The 18288-nt window shown below is 42.5% G+C and overlaps 2 protein-coding genes across 3 annotated transcripts; one reads left to right on the plus strand and one right to left on the minus strand.

The window, feature by feature from the left end:
• Positions 1-1529: 1529 nt before the first annotated feature.
• Positions 1530-7342, minus strand: LOC311112849 (aldo-keto reductase). Of its 2 annotated transcripts, none has more exons than XM_084155979.1 (5): positions 7220-7342; positions 6415-6811; positions 4940-5195; positions 2338-2496; positions 1530-2176 (listed from the first exon to the last, which is right to left on the minus strand). In XM_084155979.1, the coding sequence occupies exons 2-5, from the start codon at positions 6783-6785 to the stop codon at positions 1997-1999; spliced, it is 966 nt and encodes a 321-aa protein (XP_084012105.1). In that variant the 5' UTR covers positions 6786-6811; positions 7220-7342; the 3' UTR covers positions 1530-1996. The 2 variants fall into 2 exon arrangements, with proteins under 2 accessions (XP_084012105.1, XP_084012106.1); XM_084155980.1 differs by having other exon boundaries at positions 7254-7337.
• Positions 7343-7457: 115 nt separating this feature from the next.
• On the plus strand, positions 7458-17649 carry majin (membrane anchored junction protein). The gene is made up of 4 exons (XM_084155923.1): positions 7458-7530; positions 17093-17201; positions 17302-17347; positions 17497-17649. The coding sequence occupies exons 2-4, from the start codon at positions 17101-17103 to the stop codon at positions 17605-17607; spliced, it is 258 nt and encodes an 85-aa protein (XP_084012049.1). The 5' UTR covers positions 7458-7530; positions 17093-17100; the 3' UTR covers positions 17608-17649.
• The last annotated feature ends 639 nt before the right edge of the window (positions 17650-18288 follow it).

Genomic DNA, 18288 nt, shown 5'->3' on the forward strand with positions numbered 1-18288 from the left:
CGACAACTAGCCCATTTCAAAATAAATGTCTCAAATATAAAGAACCATCTTGTTTAAATGACAATCTTTGATAGTAGTGCTAATAATGTTTTGTATAAAAACAAGAACTGCAGAGGAACAGTTTATCAGGACGATAGAATTTAATTAAATACGACTTATAACTTTCAGAGCAAAACCAATGAGGATTAAAGCCTTGGGTCTTTAAACTGTAAATACTGTTAATATTTTAATGAATGAAACTAATGGACAATGACTATGTAAACTGCTGAACAACAAAATGTGACTTTTATTAATGACACTATTGATACTATGGTTGCGTCATAAATAGCACCCTATTCCCTATATAGTGCACTAATTTTGACCAGGGCCTGTATAGGGAATAGGGTGCTATTTGAGACAAGTCCCCTCTGTAAGCCTGTATCTTTTTTCTACTTAGAGGTGTTACTGCAAGGTCTCCTGTTGCAGCCCAAATCAACCCCCCCCAACCTAGTCCCTACACTTCCAGGCGGTCCCAATTCATTCCCAACCCCTTCCCCCTCTGGATAGGTATAAGCAGTGCAGTGGTTGAGCTTTCACCATTGCTTCCACCTCTGTAAACACTTGAGCTTTCAGATCAGTCAGTCAGTCTTTACAGTGCACTACCTTTGACCAGGGGGTTTAGGGGTTGATTTGGGATTCAGCAGTAGATTAATGTTTGACTTGAATGATGATCTGCCTTTCTTTCCGAGTCTTTCTGTGACTGGGCCACGGCTGCCAGCACTACTGCCTACCTACTGCCTTAGGCACTGGGCTCAGTCACACGGTAGAGAAGCACAAACACGCCGGGTATGTTCTGCATCACAACGTTGCAAAACAATAGACTCTCTAGAACGGTATGTAGAGGAATGCTTATCAGCAGACGGCTTGTCACACACTACTAGCGCCTGAGGCGCACGGGCTGCATTCTAGATCACAACGTTGCTAAACTAATCTCTAGTACTGTAGATAAGAATGCTTATAAATAAATAAAACGTTGGTAAGTAACTGTGCAACATCTGTGTCCTTTCACCATTTCACAGACGTTTCCTTACAAGGCTTTTTTTCATTCTGCCTTTTAAACCTGTATTTTGTTTTGACCCTTTTTTTTTACCGGGTTTGCAACTGTTTGCGCAGGGTTTTGTGATGTTGTGGTGTTGAACGTACCCTGTTGAAACCAGACCGGGCTGTAGTTTAGATAGCATCTGTGCAACTGGAAGCTTGCCTTGCAGTCATCTCTGGCCCTTCGTCCCAAACAGCACCCTATTCCTGCACTATGTAGGGAATAGGATGCCGTTTGGGACGCTAGGGAATAGGATGCCCGTTTGGGACTCAACCTCTGGTATTACTTGAAACTTGATGTGTGGAATGAGGGAATCTTGAACACTTTTACTTCGCTCTCTTTTTTTTTTTTTTTTTTATACAAAATGACTTTTGTAAATGTAATTTTCTTTTTGTGACCACTTGGTGTACTATGGGCATACGTAAACAAATAAAACAAAATACTTTTATTAACCATCATTTACTTAGTGCTAGGTGTTTTTTTTTATTTGTATTGTGCATTTTTATAAAAAAAATGTATATACACACTGACTTATTAAATAAAAAAATTGCCACTTGATATGAGGTCAATTTTTACAGTGAAAATATCAAATTAATTCAGATTTTAAGTTAGTAAGAAAATCATTTGTAACATAAATATCACATGAACACAACAACAGCGTTGCTCTTGGCATCATGATCGTAATCTTCATCAGAGGTCTCTGTCGCATCATAAATCAACACTTAGTTCAAGAATCTTATTGGGAGACTCTCCAAAGTTCTGTTGACACGTGATTTCTTATCAAGGTTTGCTTCATAACAGAATCCAGTCAGTTAAGTATGTACCTTCAGGCTAACTTCAAGGAATTCAAACCCCAGCTATCTTTGGGCTACAGACCCATCTCCTCCTCCTTCTCTGCTGGGTTTCCCCTCCTACCTCTCAGGCTACCTGTGAAGGGTCCCAACAGTATTTCTGTCCGCAGTCCATCCCCCCCAGCCTCTCCATATCTTCAGCAGTCAGCTCAAAGTCAAACACACGCCCGTTCTCTGCTACCCTGGTGGGGTGAGATGACTTGGGTAGGACGGGGACTCCCTGCTGCACCGCCCACCTGAGCAGGACCTGCCACAAACACAGGATGAAAGACGAAGCCAGGGGAAGATGTGGGATAAAACAGGGAGGAAGAGGAGAGAAGGAAAGCCATTAAATTACTTAAATCAGTGTGTACTTAAGAGTGTACTGTCACTTCCAGAACACTCCACCCACTCTCACAGACACAGTACCTGTGCAGGGGTCCGGCCATATCCCAGTGCAACCTGGACCACTAAAGGGTCCTGGAGGAGAGAGCCAGTCCCCAGGGAGGAGTAAGCCTGGAAACAGACACCCTTCTCCCCACACAGACGCCTCATCTCCCCCTGGGACAGACGGGGGTGGAACTCTACCTGGACGGAGAGATGACGTAAGATTATTCAATAAGATTTCAGATTTATAATAAGAACGGTCATTTATCCAAAGTCGTTTAGCAGACACTCTCATCCAGAGTGACTTACGGTCAGTCAGTGCATTCAACTAAGGTGGGTAAGACAACCACAAATCACAGTCATATCAAGTAAAACTTTCCTCAAGAAAGCAGCGATCAGAGAAATAAGTGCCAGTAAGAAAATATAGTGCTAGAGCCAGAAGAACAAGCACAACAGTAAGCTGAGTCTCATGTCTGACCTGTAGTACAGCAGGGTGTTAGTTTGTTTTTGTTTACCTGTAGTAAGGCAGGGTGTTAGTTTGTTTTTGTTTACCTGTAGTACGGCAGGGTGTTAGTTTGTTTTTGTTTACCTGTAGTACGGCAGGGTGTTAGTTTGTTTTTGTTTACCTGTAGTACGGCAGGGTGTTAGTTTGTTTTTGTTTACCTGTAGTACGGCTGGGTGTTAGTTTGTTTTTGTTTACCTGTAGTACGGCAGGGTGTTAGTTTGTTTTTGTTTACCTGTAGTACGGCAGGGTGTTTGTTTTTGTTTACCTGTAGTAAGGCAGGGTGTTAGTTTGTTTTTGTTTACCTGTAGTACGGCAGGGTGTTAGTTTGTTTTTGTTTACCTGTAGTACGGCAGGGTGTTAGTTTGTTTTTGTTTACCTGTAGTAAGGCAGGGTGTTAGTTTGTTTTTGTTTACCTGTAGTACGGCAGGGTGTTAGTTTGTTTTTGTTTACCTGTAGTACGGCAGGGTGTTAGTTTGTTTTTGTTTACCTGTAGTACGGCAGGGTGTTAGTTTGTTTTTGTTTACCTGTAGTACGGCAGGGTGTTAGTTTGTTTTTGTTTACCTGTAGTACGGCAGGGTGTTAGTTTGTTTTTGTTTACCTGTAGTACGGCAGGGTGTTAGTTTGTTTTTGTTTACCTGTAGTACGGCAGGGTGTTAGTTTGTTTTTGTTTACCTGTAGTACGGCAGGGTGTTAGTTTGTTTTTGTTTACCTGTAGTAAGGCAGGGTGTTAGTTTGTTTTTGTTTACCTGTAGTACGGCAGGGTGTTAGTTTGTTTTTGTTTACCTGTAGTACGGCAGGGTGTTAGTTTGTTTTTGTTTACCTGTAGTACGGCAGGGTGTTAGTTTGTTTTTGTTTACCTGTAGTAAGGCAGGGTGTTAGTTTGTTTTTGTTTACCTGTAGTACGGCAGGGTGTTAGTTTGTTTTTGTTTACCTGTAGTACGGCAGGGTGTTAGTTTGTTTTTGTTTACCTGTAGTACGGCAGGGTGTTAGTTTGTTTTTGTTTACCTGTAGTACGGCAGGGTGTTAGTTTGTTTTTGTTTACCTGTAGTACGGCAGGGTGTTAGTTTGTTTTTGTTTACCTGTAGTAAGGCAGGGTGTTAGTTTGTTTTTGTTTACCTGTAGTAATGCAGGGTGTGTTTTTGTTTACCTGTAATACAGCGGGAGTTAGTTTGTTTTTGTTTACCTGTAAAACAGCGGGTGTTAGTTTGTTTTTGTTTACCTGTAGTACGGCAGGGTGTATTTTTGTTTACCTGTAATACAGCGGGAGTTAGTTTGTTTTTGTTTACCTGTAATACAGCGGGTGTTAGTTTGTTTTTGTTTACCTGTAGTACGGCAGGGTGTATTTTTGTTTACCTGTAGTACGGCAGGGTGTTTGTTTTTGTTTACCTGTAATACAGCGGGAGTTAGTTTGTTTTTGTTTACCTGTAATACAGCGGGAGTTAGTTTGTTTTTGTTTACCTGTAATACAGCGGGAGTTAATTTGTTTTTGTTTACCTGTAATACAGCGGGAGTTAGTTTGTTTTTGTTTACCTGTAATACAGCGGGAGTTAGTTTGTTTTTGTTTAACTGTAATACAGCGGGAGTTAGTTTGTTTTTGTTTACCTGTAATACAGCAGGAGTTAGTTTGTTTTTGTTTACCTGTAATACAGCGGGAGTTAGTTTGTTTTTGTTTACCTGTAATACAGCGGGAGTTAGTTTGTTTTTGTTTACCTGTAATACAGCGGGAGTTAGTTTGTTTTTGTTTACCTGTAATACAGCGGGAGTTAGTTTGTTTTTGTTTACCTGTAATACAGCGGGAGTTAGTTTGTTTTTGTTTACCTGTAATACAGCGGGAGTTAGTTTGTTTTTGTTTACCTGTAATACAGCGGGAGTTAGTTTGTTTTTGTTTACCTGTAGTACGGCAGGGTGTTTGTTTTTGTTTACCTGTAATACAGCGGGAGTTAGTTTGTTTTTGTTTACCTGTAGTACGGCAGGGTGTTTGTTTTTGTTTACCTGTAGTACAGCGGGTGTTAGTTTGTTTTTGTTTACCTGTAGTACGGCAGGGTGTTAGTTTGTTTTTGTTTACCTGTAGTACGGCAGGATGTTAGTTTGTTTTTGTTTACCTGTAGTACGGCAGGATGTTAGTTTGTTTTTGTTTACCTGTAGTACGGCGGGGGTGACACAACACCCCTCCAGTAGCTCCTTCATATGTCCTGGGGTGTAGTTGGACACCCCTATGGCCTTCAGCTTCCCCTGGCCCTGGGCGTGGAGCTCCTCTAACTCTGCCCAGCTCTGAGCTCTATTCTCTGGGTTCCTCTTGTCTCCCACCCCCAGCCCCTGGGTCCCTGGCCAGTGGATCAAGTATAGATCTATATAGTCTAGATCCAGCAGTTCTAGACTCCTCAAAGCTCCTTCCCTGTGGAACAGAGTTTGAAAATGCAAACAATATGACTGGTCAGAGTCATATTTGTACATACTTGGTCAGCATTTTGGGCACTGGCCAGCCGGGCTAGTATACCACAACTTCTACAGGCCCAGATGACATTCTACTAGCCAAAGGGCCAAGGCTATACTAGGGCCGGGCGGTATACTGTATTTTACTATATACCACTATTGATGCACGGACCAGTTTGGGTTTTTACTTTACCTTCTAGAACGTTATTTGAATGCTTGGTTTATTAAATGTGATATGTCGTGTGTAACGTCCATTTCTCTAGTTTACACGCTACTTCAGTCATCCCTCTCCGCTCTCTCTCTCTCCATGCCACTTTTCACCTAGCCCCCGCCCCCCGTCACGCGAGGAGGGCATTTGTTGTTGCTTGACCACGAGACACTTGCGTTCAGTCTGCATGGTCAATGCAGCACATGCAACAATGTTGATGACAACGATGCTGTTTTAACTTTCATTCTTAATATAAATCCATTAGCGTTCTATAGCTACACTAAAGAGCAATACGCGAAGCATGAATATCTTGGCTACATGAAGAAACATTTAATGTAGCCAAAGATTATAGGGTCCCCTAGGAAACACTGACCATCACTTTGGTTCCTACCCTGTCACAATAACCCCTCCCTGGCATTTTAATTTGTTGTCATGTCAAACAACACTGTATTCAAAGTCCCCACTGTTATTTATATTCTAACTATAGAATTATGATAAACATTCTATTTCCATGATTCCAACAGTTCACCCAAGTGTTTTGATCTAAAATCGCAAGTAAAATCAAGTCGCAACATTTGGTTAAAAATAAGGCCTAGTTTTTTTGCCCATATTGTCCAGCCCTACGTAGCAGTGTGGAAATGATCTCAAATGAGGAAATACTGAAATTAATGGAAACGCAGGAAATTATTTTAGGTTGAATTGAACAGTATAAAACAATCAGAATGGAGAGAGACCCATTGAAATCACTTAGAATGTATGTGTTGCCACCGTAGGGTCACGCACTACTCATGAAGCAAATATTGAACTTTTATTATTCAAAAACATAAAATACCGTAAAAACGTAGAAAAATACAGTGATATGATATTTGGGCCATATCGCGCAGCCCTATGCTATACCATGCAACATTTGAGAAGACAACATTTCGGGCTAATTTGGCACATTTCCTACTAGCTTTAATTTCCATCCCTGTACCTGGCTCTGGCTCCCTGGTGCTTTGGGCCCAGCTTGCTGGTGATGAAGACGTCCGCTCGGGAGAGGCCGTGTTTGGGCAGGAGGTGTCGCAGTGCTCGACCCAGGTCAGCCTCGTTCCGGTAGACTGAGGCCGTGTCAAATGAGCGGTAGCCGGTGGAGAGCGCGGCGTTGACGGCCTGGAGGGCATCATCAAGGCCGCGGAGCCGGTAGGTACCCAGACCCAGGAGAGGCATCCTGGCCCCGGTGTTGAGCAGAACAGATGGGGTGGGGGAGGATGAGAGGATGGGAGGAATGGAGAGGGTGGGGGTGGAGGAGAGGATGGGAGGAATGGAGAGGGTGAGGGGGGAGGGCTGAGGATCAGACTCAGACATCTAGGGGTCTTGAAGGTACTTGAACACTGAGGAAAAGAAGAGAGAGAGGGAGAGATGAATAACAAAATGGAGGGGGGTGAGGTGGACTGTGTGTCAACTGCCATCAGCGGGATAGAAGGCACTTGAACACTAGACTGGTGGGTGGGGTGGGTGAAACATAACCAAAACGGTGACAATTACCATGCTATTACTTGGCAACAGCACACTCAAGTATCAAAACAATGGCTGAGTATCTTCTCAAGGCTACATATCAGAGATTGTGTGTTGCATGTTTACACTAATCATCACAATGAAAAAGTTCGGATACTTATCTGGTTAGCTAACGTTAGCGATGCATGACAATAACGCAACAAGCAATTTCTACCTTGACTTAGTACGGCATGCAAATAAAGAATATACACCAGTTTAACTGACATACGAGTAATTGTAAATACCTCTTAATAGATTTGTTGATAAAATAGTACAAACATGTTTGTAAATTGTCTGTAGCAGCGAAATCCTTTCCATGTGGATCATGCACGTGACTTTCGGTGGAACTTCCTGTTCGCCGTCACCATAGAGACACTAGCGAGGAAACCGCTGACTGGATGAAGTGTTGGCCAATCAGAGAGGAGAAAGATGCTTGGAGGCGGGAACTTGTCCCTCACGGCAACGCGAGCCTGAGCGAGCAGATCGTGTGACCGGTTTCGTTGCCGGGACTGTCTTGGTTTTGAAAATTGTGGGTGCCAAGATTCGGTGAATTACGGTATGTTTGTGTTTACGGTATAGTAAACAGGTTGTATGTTTCAGTTGTCAGGAGTTTGTCAGCTTCACAACATCAACAGCTAGGTAACCTTATTAGATTAGCTAGCTAGAAGGAGAGGTAGCCGTTCTGTGAGTGGTTTATGTAACGTTAGCTAGTTAGCTAATAATAACAAAGTCAAATTTGTGAAATAACGTTGGTGTTGTTTAGCTAGCTAACAGTAGCTATCTAACGTTAACTATTTCAAACGAAGTTTCTCGTATGAATTAATCCATTCATTAATTATTTTCTCAGTTCCTACCAAGATCATCTAATCTGACTTGTCCAACTAGTAGTGAGCGGTGGACCTAGCCCTTGATCATCACTCTCAGTTCCATTACATTACAGCGAGGGTTCCCAAACTTTTTTGGCCCACGACTCCATTTTGTGAGAAAAAAAAAGTAATTAACAGCCAATGTTTACTTTTTTGGGGGGGGGGCTATGGCAGTCAATTGAAAAACATTCTAACATTATTTCTGATTGTCTTCTCAACTCACCATCACATACTTTTAATGTGGGTCTATGACAGTCAATTGCAAATTACTCTGACATCAGTGGAGGCTGCTGAGGGGAGGACGGCTCATAATAATGGCTGGAACAGCGCAAATGGAATGGCATCAAACACCTGGGAACCATGTGTTTAATCTATTTGATACCATTCCACCTATTAAGATCCAGCCATTACCACGAGCCTGTCCTCCCCAATTAAGGTGCTACCAACCTCCTGTGTCTGACATAACGTATCATATGTCACTACCACTAATGAGATGGGTGTACTTGATGCATATGGCCTCGGAGATTCTCAAAGTCAGGGGGCGTGGTCGAGAGAGCGCACCTCATCTGTGCTGTCACGTCCAACCTTCTTCTTCTATGGTATATTGGCGATCGCACAATTTAAGGTGCATCCCGCCACCTAATGTGCAGGATGGTAAGAGGATTCCCCAAAATTGAACAAAATACAAAAATATATATACAGTGCATTTGGAAAGTATTCAGACCCCTTGACTTTTTCCATATTTTGTTACGTTACAGCCTTATTCTAAAATTGATAAAATAGTTTTTTTCCCTCATCATTCTACACACAATACCCCATAATGAAAAACTGAAAACAGGTTTTTAGAAATGTTTGCAAATGTATTACAAATAAAAAACAGAAATACCTTATTTACATAAGTATTCAGTCACTTTGCTATGAGACTCGAAATTGAGCTCAGGTGCATCCTGTTTCCATTGATCATCCTTGAGATGTTTCTACAACTTGATTGTAGTCCACCTGTGGTAAATTCAATTGATTGGACTTGATTTGGAAAGGCACACAACTGTCTATATAAGGTCCCACAGTTGACAGTGCATGTCAGAGCAAAAACCAAGCCATGAGGTTGAAGGAATTGTCCATAGAGATCCGAGACAGGATTGTGTCGAGGCACAGCTCTGGGGAAGGTTACCAAAACATTTCATTGAAGGTCCCCAAGAACACAGTGGCCTTCTTCATTCTTAAATGGAAGAAGTTTGGAACCACCAAGACTCTTCCTAGAGCTGGCCGCCCGGCTAAACTGAGTAAATGGGGGAGAAGGGTCTTGGTTAGTGAGGTGACCAAGAACCTGATGGTCACTCTGACAGAGCTCTAGAGTTCCTCTGTGGAGATAGGAGAACCTTCCAGAAGGACAACCATCTCTGCAGCACTCCACCAATCAGGCCTTTATGGAAGAGTGACCAGACGGAAGCCACTCCTCAGTAAAAGGTACATGACAGCCCACTTGGAGTTTGCCAAAAGGCACCTAAAGACTCTCAGACCATGAGAAACAAGATTCTCTCATCTGATGAAACCAAGATTGAACTCTTTCGCCTGAATGTCAAGTGTCACATCTGGAGGAAACCTGGCACCATCCCTACGGTGAAGCATGGTGGTGGCAGCATCATACTGTGGGTATGTCTTTCAGCGGCAGGGACTGGGAGACTAGTCAGGATCGAGGCAATGATGAACGGAGCAAAGTACAGAGAGATCCTTGATGAAAACCTGCTCCAGAGCACTCAGGACCACAGACTGGGGCGAATGTTCACCTTCCAACAGGAAAATGACCCTAAGCACACAGCCAAGACAACGCAGGAGTGGCTTTTGGACAAGTCTCTGAGTGGCCCAGCCAGAGCCAGGACTTGAACCCGATCTAACATCTCTGGAGAGACCTGAAAATAGCTGTGCAGCGACGCTCCCCATCCGACCTGACAGAGCTTGAGAGGATCTGCATAGAAGAATGGGAGAAACTCCCCAAATACAGGTGTGCCAAGCTTGTATCGTCATACCCAAGAAGACTCTGCTGTAATCACTGCCAAACGTGCTTCAACAAAGTAAAGAGTCTGAATACTTACACTATCGTTCAAAAGTTTGGGGTCACTTAGAAATGTCCTTGTTTTCGAAAGAAAAGCAATTTTCTTGTCCATTTAAAATAACATCAAATTGATCAGAAATACAGTGTAGACATTGTTAATGTTGTAAATGGCTATTGTAGCTGGAAACGGCTGATTTTTAATGGAATATCTACATCGGCGTACAGAGGCCCATTATCAGCAACCATCAGTCCTGTGTTCCAATGGCACGTTGTGTTTGCTAATCCAAGTTTATCATTTTAAAAGGCTAATTGATCATTAGAAAACCCTTTTGCAATTATGTTAGCACAGCTGAAAACTGTTGTGCTGATTAAAGAAGCAATAAAACTGGTCTTCTTGAGACTAGTTGAGTATCTGGAAACAAATAACTTTCTTCTGAAACTCATCAGTCTATTCTTGTTCTGAGAAATGAAGGCTATTCCATGCGAGGAATTGCCAAAAAACTGAAGATCTTGTACAACGCTGTGTACTACTCCCTTCACAGAACAGCGCAAACTGGCTCTAACCAGAATAGAAAGAGGAGTGGGAGGCCCCGGTGCACAACTGAGCAAGAAGACAAATACATTAGAGTGTCTAGTATGAGAAACAGATGCCTCACAGGTCCTCAACTGGCAACTTCATGAAATAGTACCCGCAAAACACCAGTCTCAACGTCAACAGTGAAGAGGCGACTCTGGGATGCTGACCTTCTAGGCAGAGTTGCAAAGAAAAAGCGATATCTCAGACTGGCCAATAAAAAGAAAAGATTAAGATGGGCAAAAGAACACAGACACTGGACAGAGGAAGATTGGGAAAAAGTGTTATGGACACATGAATCGAAGTTTGAGGTGTTCGGATCACAAAGAAGAACATTTGTGAGACGCAGACCAAATGAAAATATGCTGGAGGAGTGCTTGATGCCACCTGTCAAGCATGGTGGAGGCAATGTGATGGTCTGGGGGTGCTTTGGTGGTGGTAAAGTGGGATATTTGTACAGGGCTAAAGGGATCTTGAAGAAGGAAGGCTATCACTCCATTTTGCAACGCCATGCCATACCCTGTGGACGGCGCTTGATTGGAGCCAATTTCCTCTTACAACAGGACAATGACCCAAAGCACAGCTCCAAACTATGCAATAACTATTTAGGGAAGAAGCAGTCAGCTGGTATTCTGTCCATAATGGAGTGGCCAGCACAGTCACCGGATCTCAACCCTATTGAGCTGTTGTGGGAGCAGCTTGACCGTATGGTATGTAAGAAGTGCCCATCAAGCCAATCCAACTTGTGGGAGGTGCTTCAGGAAGCATGGAGTGAAATCTCTTCAGATTACCTCAACAAATTGACAACTAGAATGCCAAAGGTCTGCAAGGCTGTAATTGCTGCAAATTGAGGATTCTTTGACGAAAGCAAAGTTTGAAGGACACAATTATTATTTCAATTAAAAATCATTCTTTCTAACCTTGTCCATATTACCATATTACTTCAACTACCTCAACTAGCCGGTGCCCCCGCACATTGACTCTGCACCGGTACCCCCCTGTATATATACCCTCCCTACTGTCATTTTATTTTACTTCTGCTCTTTTTTTCTCAACACATACTTTTTTTGTTAAAAATAAATGCACTGTTGGTTAAGGGCTGTAAGTAAGCATTTCACTGTAATGTCTGCACCTGTTGTATTCGGCGCATGTGGCCAATAACATTTGATTTGATTTTGTCAATGACAACATTTCCTATGCATTTTGCTATATTTCCTATTCAAACTCATTTCATGTATGTTTTCATGGAAAACAAGGACATTTCTAAGTGACCCCAAACTTTTGAACAGTGGTGTATGTAAATGTGATATTTCAGTTTTTTTATTTGTAATAAATTAGCAAAAATGTATAAAACCTTGTTTTTGCTTTGTCATTATTGGTTATTGTGTGTAGATTGATGAGGAAAAAATACAATTTAAACAATTTTAGGGGGGAAAAAATATGGAAAAAGTCAAGGGGTCTGAATACTTTCCGAAGGCACTGTGTGTGTGTGTGTGTGTTTTTATATATATAAAGTACCAGTCAAAAGTTTGGACACACCTACTCATTCAAGGGTTTTTCTTTATTTTTACTATTTTTTACATTGTAAAGTAATATTGAAGACATCAAAACTATGAAATAACACATGGAATCATGTAGTAACCAAAAAAGTGTTAAATAAATCAAAATATATGTTATATTTGAGATTCTTCAAATAGCCACCCTTTGCCTTGATGAAGGCTTTGCACACTCTTGGCATTCTCTCAACCAGCTTCACCTGGAACGCTTTTCCAACAGTCTTGAAGGAGTTCCCACATATGCTGAGCACTGGCTGCTTTTCCTTCACTCTTCCCGTCAGACTCATCCCAAACCAATTGGGTTGAGGTCGGAGGATTGTGGAGGCCAGGCCATCTGACTGATAGTGTATATAATTTATATAACAAACTACCAAAAAAAAAAAACAAGAAATCGAACAACTTTTCTGTTAAAAAATAAAACAGATCTGATCCCTACACAGGCTCAAGGAAACCTGGGAGGGCGGGTCTTCCGGCGCCAGTACCCCTTGCAAGTCTTCAGATGTAAAATCCTTAAGTCCCAAAAACTGCCGCAGCCACAATAATGTCCAGTTTCTTAGACTTCTTTGAGACTTGTGCCGTACAGTTTATAACTGTGGCAATGAACGCCACAAAATGCACCTTTTTTAACACACAGGGTATCTTTTGACTGGCAGCAAACATTCACTACAGGCTGTGGTGCGTCCACTACCATGTCTTCACTAGCATCACTTGTTTTCTCAATTATTTTATTCTCCTCCACATAGGAGATTCGATTGACTGCTCAATCTCCTTCACCCTTACAGGGCACTCCAGGAACTCGGGATCATGATCCCCACCACAATTGCAACACCGTCGTCCTTCTACACACCGTTCTTCAATATACTCTGTCTGCACACACTTGAAACATGGCCAAATCCTTTACAATTCTTACACTGCAATGGTTTGGAGACGAAAGCTCTTACAGCGTGTCTTACATAACCAAGCTTCACATGCGTAGCTATTTGCTCTTTATCAAAAAAACAACAGGACCAACAGACTTTCTTATTTCTCTCCATTCACCCAGCAGGTCAGACGCCGGGCCCCGACCACACCAGGAATTCTCTTCAGGTATTCAACCTGAACATCCGTCGTCACCCCTGAGATGACTCCTTTTGACAGTTGCTCTACTCCGAAGTTCAAAACACAAAACTTCTGTTGTTTTGAATTCTTTTTGAGGCTCACTGCAATCTTCCTCTGTTCTTCAGAAATACAATGAATCAAAATAAGACCACCCCTGGTCACTCTGACTGACTCCACTTTTCCCAGCACATACTTCACAATTTTCAACACCTCAAACGGGTTTCCCACATATGCATCCTTACTCAACAAACGCATCCCAACAAGAAGCGATTCATTATCATTCATACACGAATCCTCCACTCCAATTTTAGACAACATCCTTTTTGTTCCAGTTTTTGCCACTACTGTTGTCCATTCAGAACTTTCGCCTTCCCCAACTTTGCTCGACGCGCTGCTTGATTCGAACTCAGCATCCACTTCCGCCATCTTTTTCCTGAACCGTAGTCTTCCCCGGAATCGAACTGCGAGCCTTCCCTACAACCTGCAGTAGAGAACGCAATAGTGCGCCCCTCACATCCAACCTGAATCGATATTTGGTTTTAAGCACTGAATCCAGCTTTGCACAGATATGAGCTGGCGAAGGGTACCATGAATTCTATGGTGCTTTCAAGACCCGTGGCGGACGGTGACGTTTAAGATGATGAGGACGATACATTTTTTATGAGCATGGCCTTATTTCTATTACAGCATATTGGATGACTGTCATTCATATTCCATTCACCCAGTTCAATGTAACATCGATACGTTTAGGCTTCTACAGGATACTGAAATGTTCCCTATACCCATCATGAGGTTGCTACAACCTAGCCTATGAATGAAAGTTTACAGCGTAGGTGCACACAGGTCGAGAGAACAGACAGTAACACATTCAATACCGCCTTGCACACTCTTGCCTCTTGCCTGCAACTAGCTGATCTATGATGTAATCATTAGTCCAAACAGTTGCAAACAAGAGTTTCTATTGGACAAATTCAGGTATGTTTATCCCTGTTTCGTTCCGTTTGCTTCCGTTTAAGAAACATTTTCCAACAGAATCGGGGGAATGAATACGCCCCTGATCACACATAAACACAGTTCACTTTCATAGCATCCACATACAAACAGCATGACCACTTGCTCATTGTATAATTCTTTCTCGCATCTACGCGCTCTCCTCTAAACGTTTCCCTTCGTTTGTGGACTTCAGTGCACAACAAATCAGCTGTCTGTGACCAAACCTTCATATCATATCCACTAACCGCTACACACAGCCTACATCGTTGTCACCATATTAGCTAATGTCATAGTCAGCATAGCTACTAACACAAACATGTTAGTAAACCCGCATTAATAAACCTGCTACAATCATGCAGTACAGTGGTGCTACGCTACAGAGTCAGCAAGCAGTTTAGCAGTTACACCGGCGGGCCCGGGTGGCAATAAATTAATAAAACCAAAAGCTTACCTTGACTTGGAAGAGTTCCAGTGCTGGATAGCCATAGCCAGCTAGCTAACATAGCATTCCTCTCTGTTTGAGCTGGGTGTTTGAGTAGGCTAAACTAGCTAGCTGCATTAGCTGAATGTGAAAAAAATACAATGAAATATAGCTAGCTCTCTTTCTCTCGCTCTTGCTTCTCCTTCATTTTTGAAGAAATTCATTTGTTCAAAACTGTTCAACTATGGAGTCAACTACTCACCACATTTTATGCACTGCAGTGCTAGCTAGCTGTAGCTTAAGATTTCAGGACTAGATGCATTCCCTGGTCCTTTGATTGGGTGGACAACATGTCAGTTCATGCTGCAAGAGTTCTGATAGGTTGGAGGACGTCCTCCGGAAGTTGTCATAATTACTGTGTAAGTCTATGGAAGGGGGTGAGAACCATGAGCCTCCTAGGTTTTGTATTGAAGTCAATGTACTCAGAGGAGGACGGAAACTAGCTGTCCTCCGGCTACACCATGGTGCTACCCTACAGAGTGCTGTTGAGGCTACTGTAGACCTTCATTGCAAATCAGTGTGTTTTAATCAATTATTTGGTGACGTGAATATATTTAGTATAGTTTTATCTAAACGCGGCATAATGCTCAGAGGGAGACGGCAGGGTATTCCTTTTGAGTCAGGAACCAAAACTCCTCCGTAGTGACCCGTGAATGCGTTGTCTGCAGCATTCGGTCACATGACAGCTCGATCAGCTGTTCGATTTCACTTACCGGCATGTCAACAGAGCCAGGATCACAGTCAAATGGATTGGGAAGTAGGTCCCAAAGTGCTCTTCCAAGCGTTGGAGGTGAGCAGTCATCACTCGTGTGGGACACGTACTGATGCTGTTTTCTGTTAGAAACATGCATAGCCGAGGGAAGGGGGCATGGTTCGCTTTTGAAAGACTCTCTCCAATAAGAATTCTTTCCTCTAAATCCACTGATTCAGTCACTCATCTGAATAATGTTTTTGTATTTCCCTTGCATGCTTGCGTTCAGTTCGTTCAGTTTCTCAAATATGTCTGTTACATAGGCAAGGAGACACATTTTCTTTTCATTACACAGAAAGTCAACCAAGTCAGTTTCTTTTACATCCATTATGAATGACAACAGTTCCTCTCTCAATGCGAAAAATCTTTCCAACACTCCCCCCTCGATAACCACCAAGTCTCGGCGTGTGAAATAGAACATTGTCATGCTCTGATCCCATTTCCCCACATGGTTTTCCAAGTGGATGGTTTGATGTACTTTATCTCAGAGTTCTGTGCTCAGCTCTTTTGCCGCCAGTTGCTCTCTGTGTATCATAGAATGCGTCCATATGGCAGAGGGAGACACATTCATAACTAGAGTGCAGAGGCCTGCCCGCCATAGATGGAGCCCCATCTGTGCAAAAGCCCACCATTTGATCCCATGGAATCAGTTTTTCTGTCAATATAGCCCCACATGTATAGCTAACAAAAGTCAATGCATGGGCATCACAGCCCGCACAGCTAACGTCCATTTGGAGAGCATAAGCTGAGGAGTTTTGAGTCGTTCAGTCAGTTTCCTCTTGATTGCTAGCAATAGCATAAATTCTTAGTTTAACAGTATTATCTGACAAAGGTAGGTCCCGTGTAGCTCATTTGGTAGAGCATGGCGCTTGCAATGCCAGGGTTGTGGGTTCGATTCCCACGGGGGGCCAGTATGAAAATGTATGCACTCACTAACTGTAACTCGCTCTGGATAAGAGCGTCTGCTAAATGACTTAAAATGTAAATGTATTGATGTGATTTCTGTGCCTCTGCCTCCCAACACATTGTTTTCACCTTATCAATTGCAGCCAGTATTATCAAAGTCTCTGCAATAGTGTGCGGTTTCATAGCATAGTGGGCCTAGACATTCACTGTGGGAATGATTTTAAAGTGCAACGGTCAAGTGCGGCCTTTTCCAATGATCTAAGGGTGCTCTCTGGTTGAATTCTATCTTTTAGATTTGAATCATTTTCATTTAGATTTTTAAGGTGAACCGCATTACAATGATTTTGCGATACAAAGACGATATTATAATATAAAAATATTTTTTGGGTATATATTTTTTCTTTAGGATTTTGGAAATTCTCCCGTGACCCCGTTTTCATGTCAGGGACCCCTAGTTTGGGAACCGCTGCATTACACATAACAGTCATTGGAAGAAGGCATCTTCTGTTGGGGGGAGTTGTTAAGATCCCCGTCACTCGGCGTGAACATCAACACTCATCTCTTGCGGTACGGTTCTGGAAGCATAGGGACCTCATCTTTCATATCAGCGATAAATAAATTGATACTCACCTTGATACGGTTAGGGTTCCCACATGGCCATATTTCCATGTTACAGCGCTTGTTTACGGAAAACACATGAGCCCGTCGTGGGAGACGCTAATGGCAGAGAACTGTAGGCAGAAGGCAGAATGCCGCCTAGAGATTTGGAGCTAGGCCTTCCCAGTCCTTACCACATCATCTTCATTCATTCATTCGTTCATTCGTTCATCCTTTTCTCAGGTTGGACCATGCCAATCCAATCCTTCTCCTTTCCACTGCCTGAGACGAGGTTCTTCCAGGCTGGACAACATGTCTACAAGTTCAAGATCAGGGGAGGCAACAACTGCAGGTGTGTGTGTGTGTGTGTGTGTGTGTGTGTGTGTGTGTGTGTGTGTGTGTGTGTGTGTGTGTGACACCTAGGCTGATTAGTGGACTTTATATTTCCACAGTGAAGTGAAGGTGATAGGAGAAGAGTTTGTCAATCAGGAATTAGAGGTAAGTCACTTTGTCATTCATCTATCCATTCATTAATCAATTCTTCCATCCTTTCATCCATTAATTAATTAATATATTAATGAATTCATTCATTCATCCCTCCATCCATCCTTTTAATTTAGCTCATCCATGTTTCTCTCTCCCTGTAGAATGCCATCAGAGCGGTGCTAGCCAACCTGGACTGTCTCCAGCCCTTCACTACCACACATTTCACTGTATACCCCTGTATCCTTCCTCACACACACCAGTGTTTCCCCTAAATTAATTTAGCAGTTTTCGGGATTGTAAATCGTTTCCATTGTAAACTTCAACGACTAAAACCAGATATAAAGTATGTAGAAAAGATAATGGACCTAATATATTTTTAAGAATATCTTTTGAGAAATAGCAACCACCTAAATATAATCCAAAAAATGCCATGGCACGAGGCCCCCGTTTGTTATAGTGATTGAGTCACTCAAATAGCATAAGAACACAGCATAAGAACACAGCATAAGAACACAGCATAAGAACACAGCATAAGAACACAGCATAAGAACACAGCATAAGAACATAGCATAAGAACACAGCATAAGAACATAGCATAAGAACACAGCATAAGAACACAGCATAAGAACACAGCATAAGAACACAGCATAAGAACACAGCATAAGAACACAGCATAAGAACACAGCATAAGAACACAGCATAAGAACACAGCATAAGTCATGGCAAAATGTGTAGGATTGCGGGAAGTTAGCTTTAAAACGGCAACATTTTGTCACTGCAGCCAAGAGGAGGGCTTCTAAAACGTTCTGTGCCCCCGGACCCCCCTAGCAAAAGGACACCAACCCCCAACGCAAACTTTGCCACCCCTGCTGAAATAAATCCTAGGGGAAACACTACACACACACACACACACACACACTGGACTGTCTCCTCACACACTGATCTAAAAGAGC

Source organism: Coregonus lavaretus (assembly GCF_964263955.1).
Source record: "Coregonus lavaretus genome assembly, chromosome: 39".
In the NCBI taxonomy this organism is placed as follows: domain Eukaryota; kingdom Metazoa; phylum Chordata; class Actinopteri; order Salmoniformes; family Salmonidae; genus Coregonus; species Coregonus lavaretus.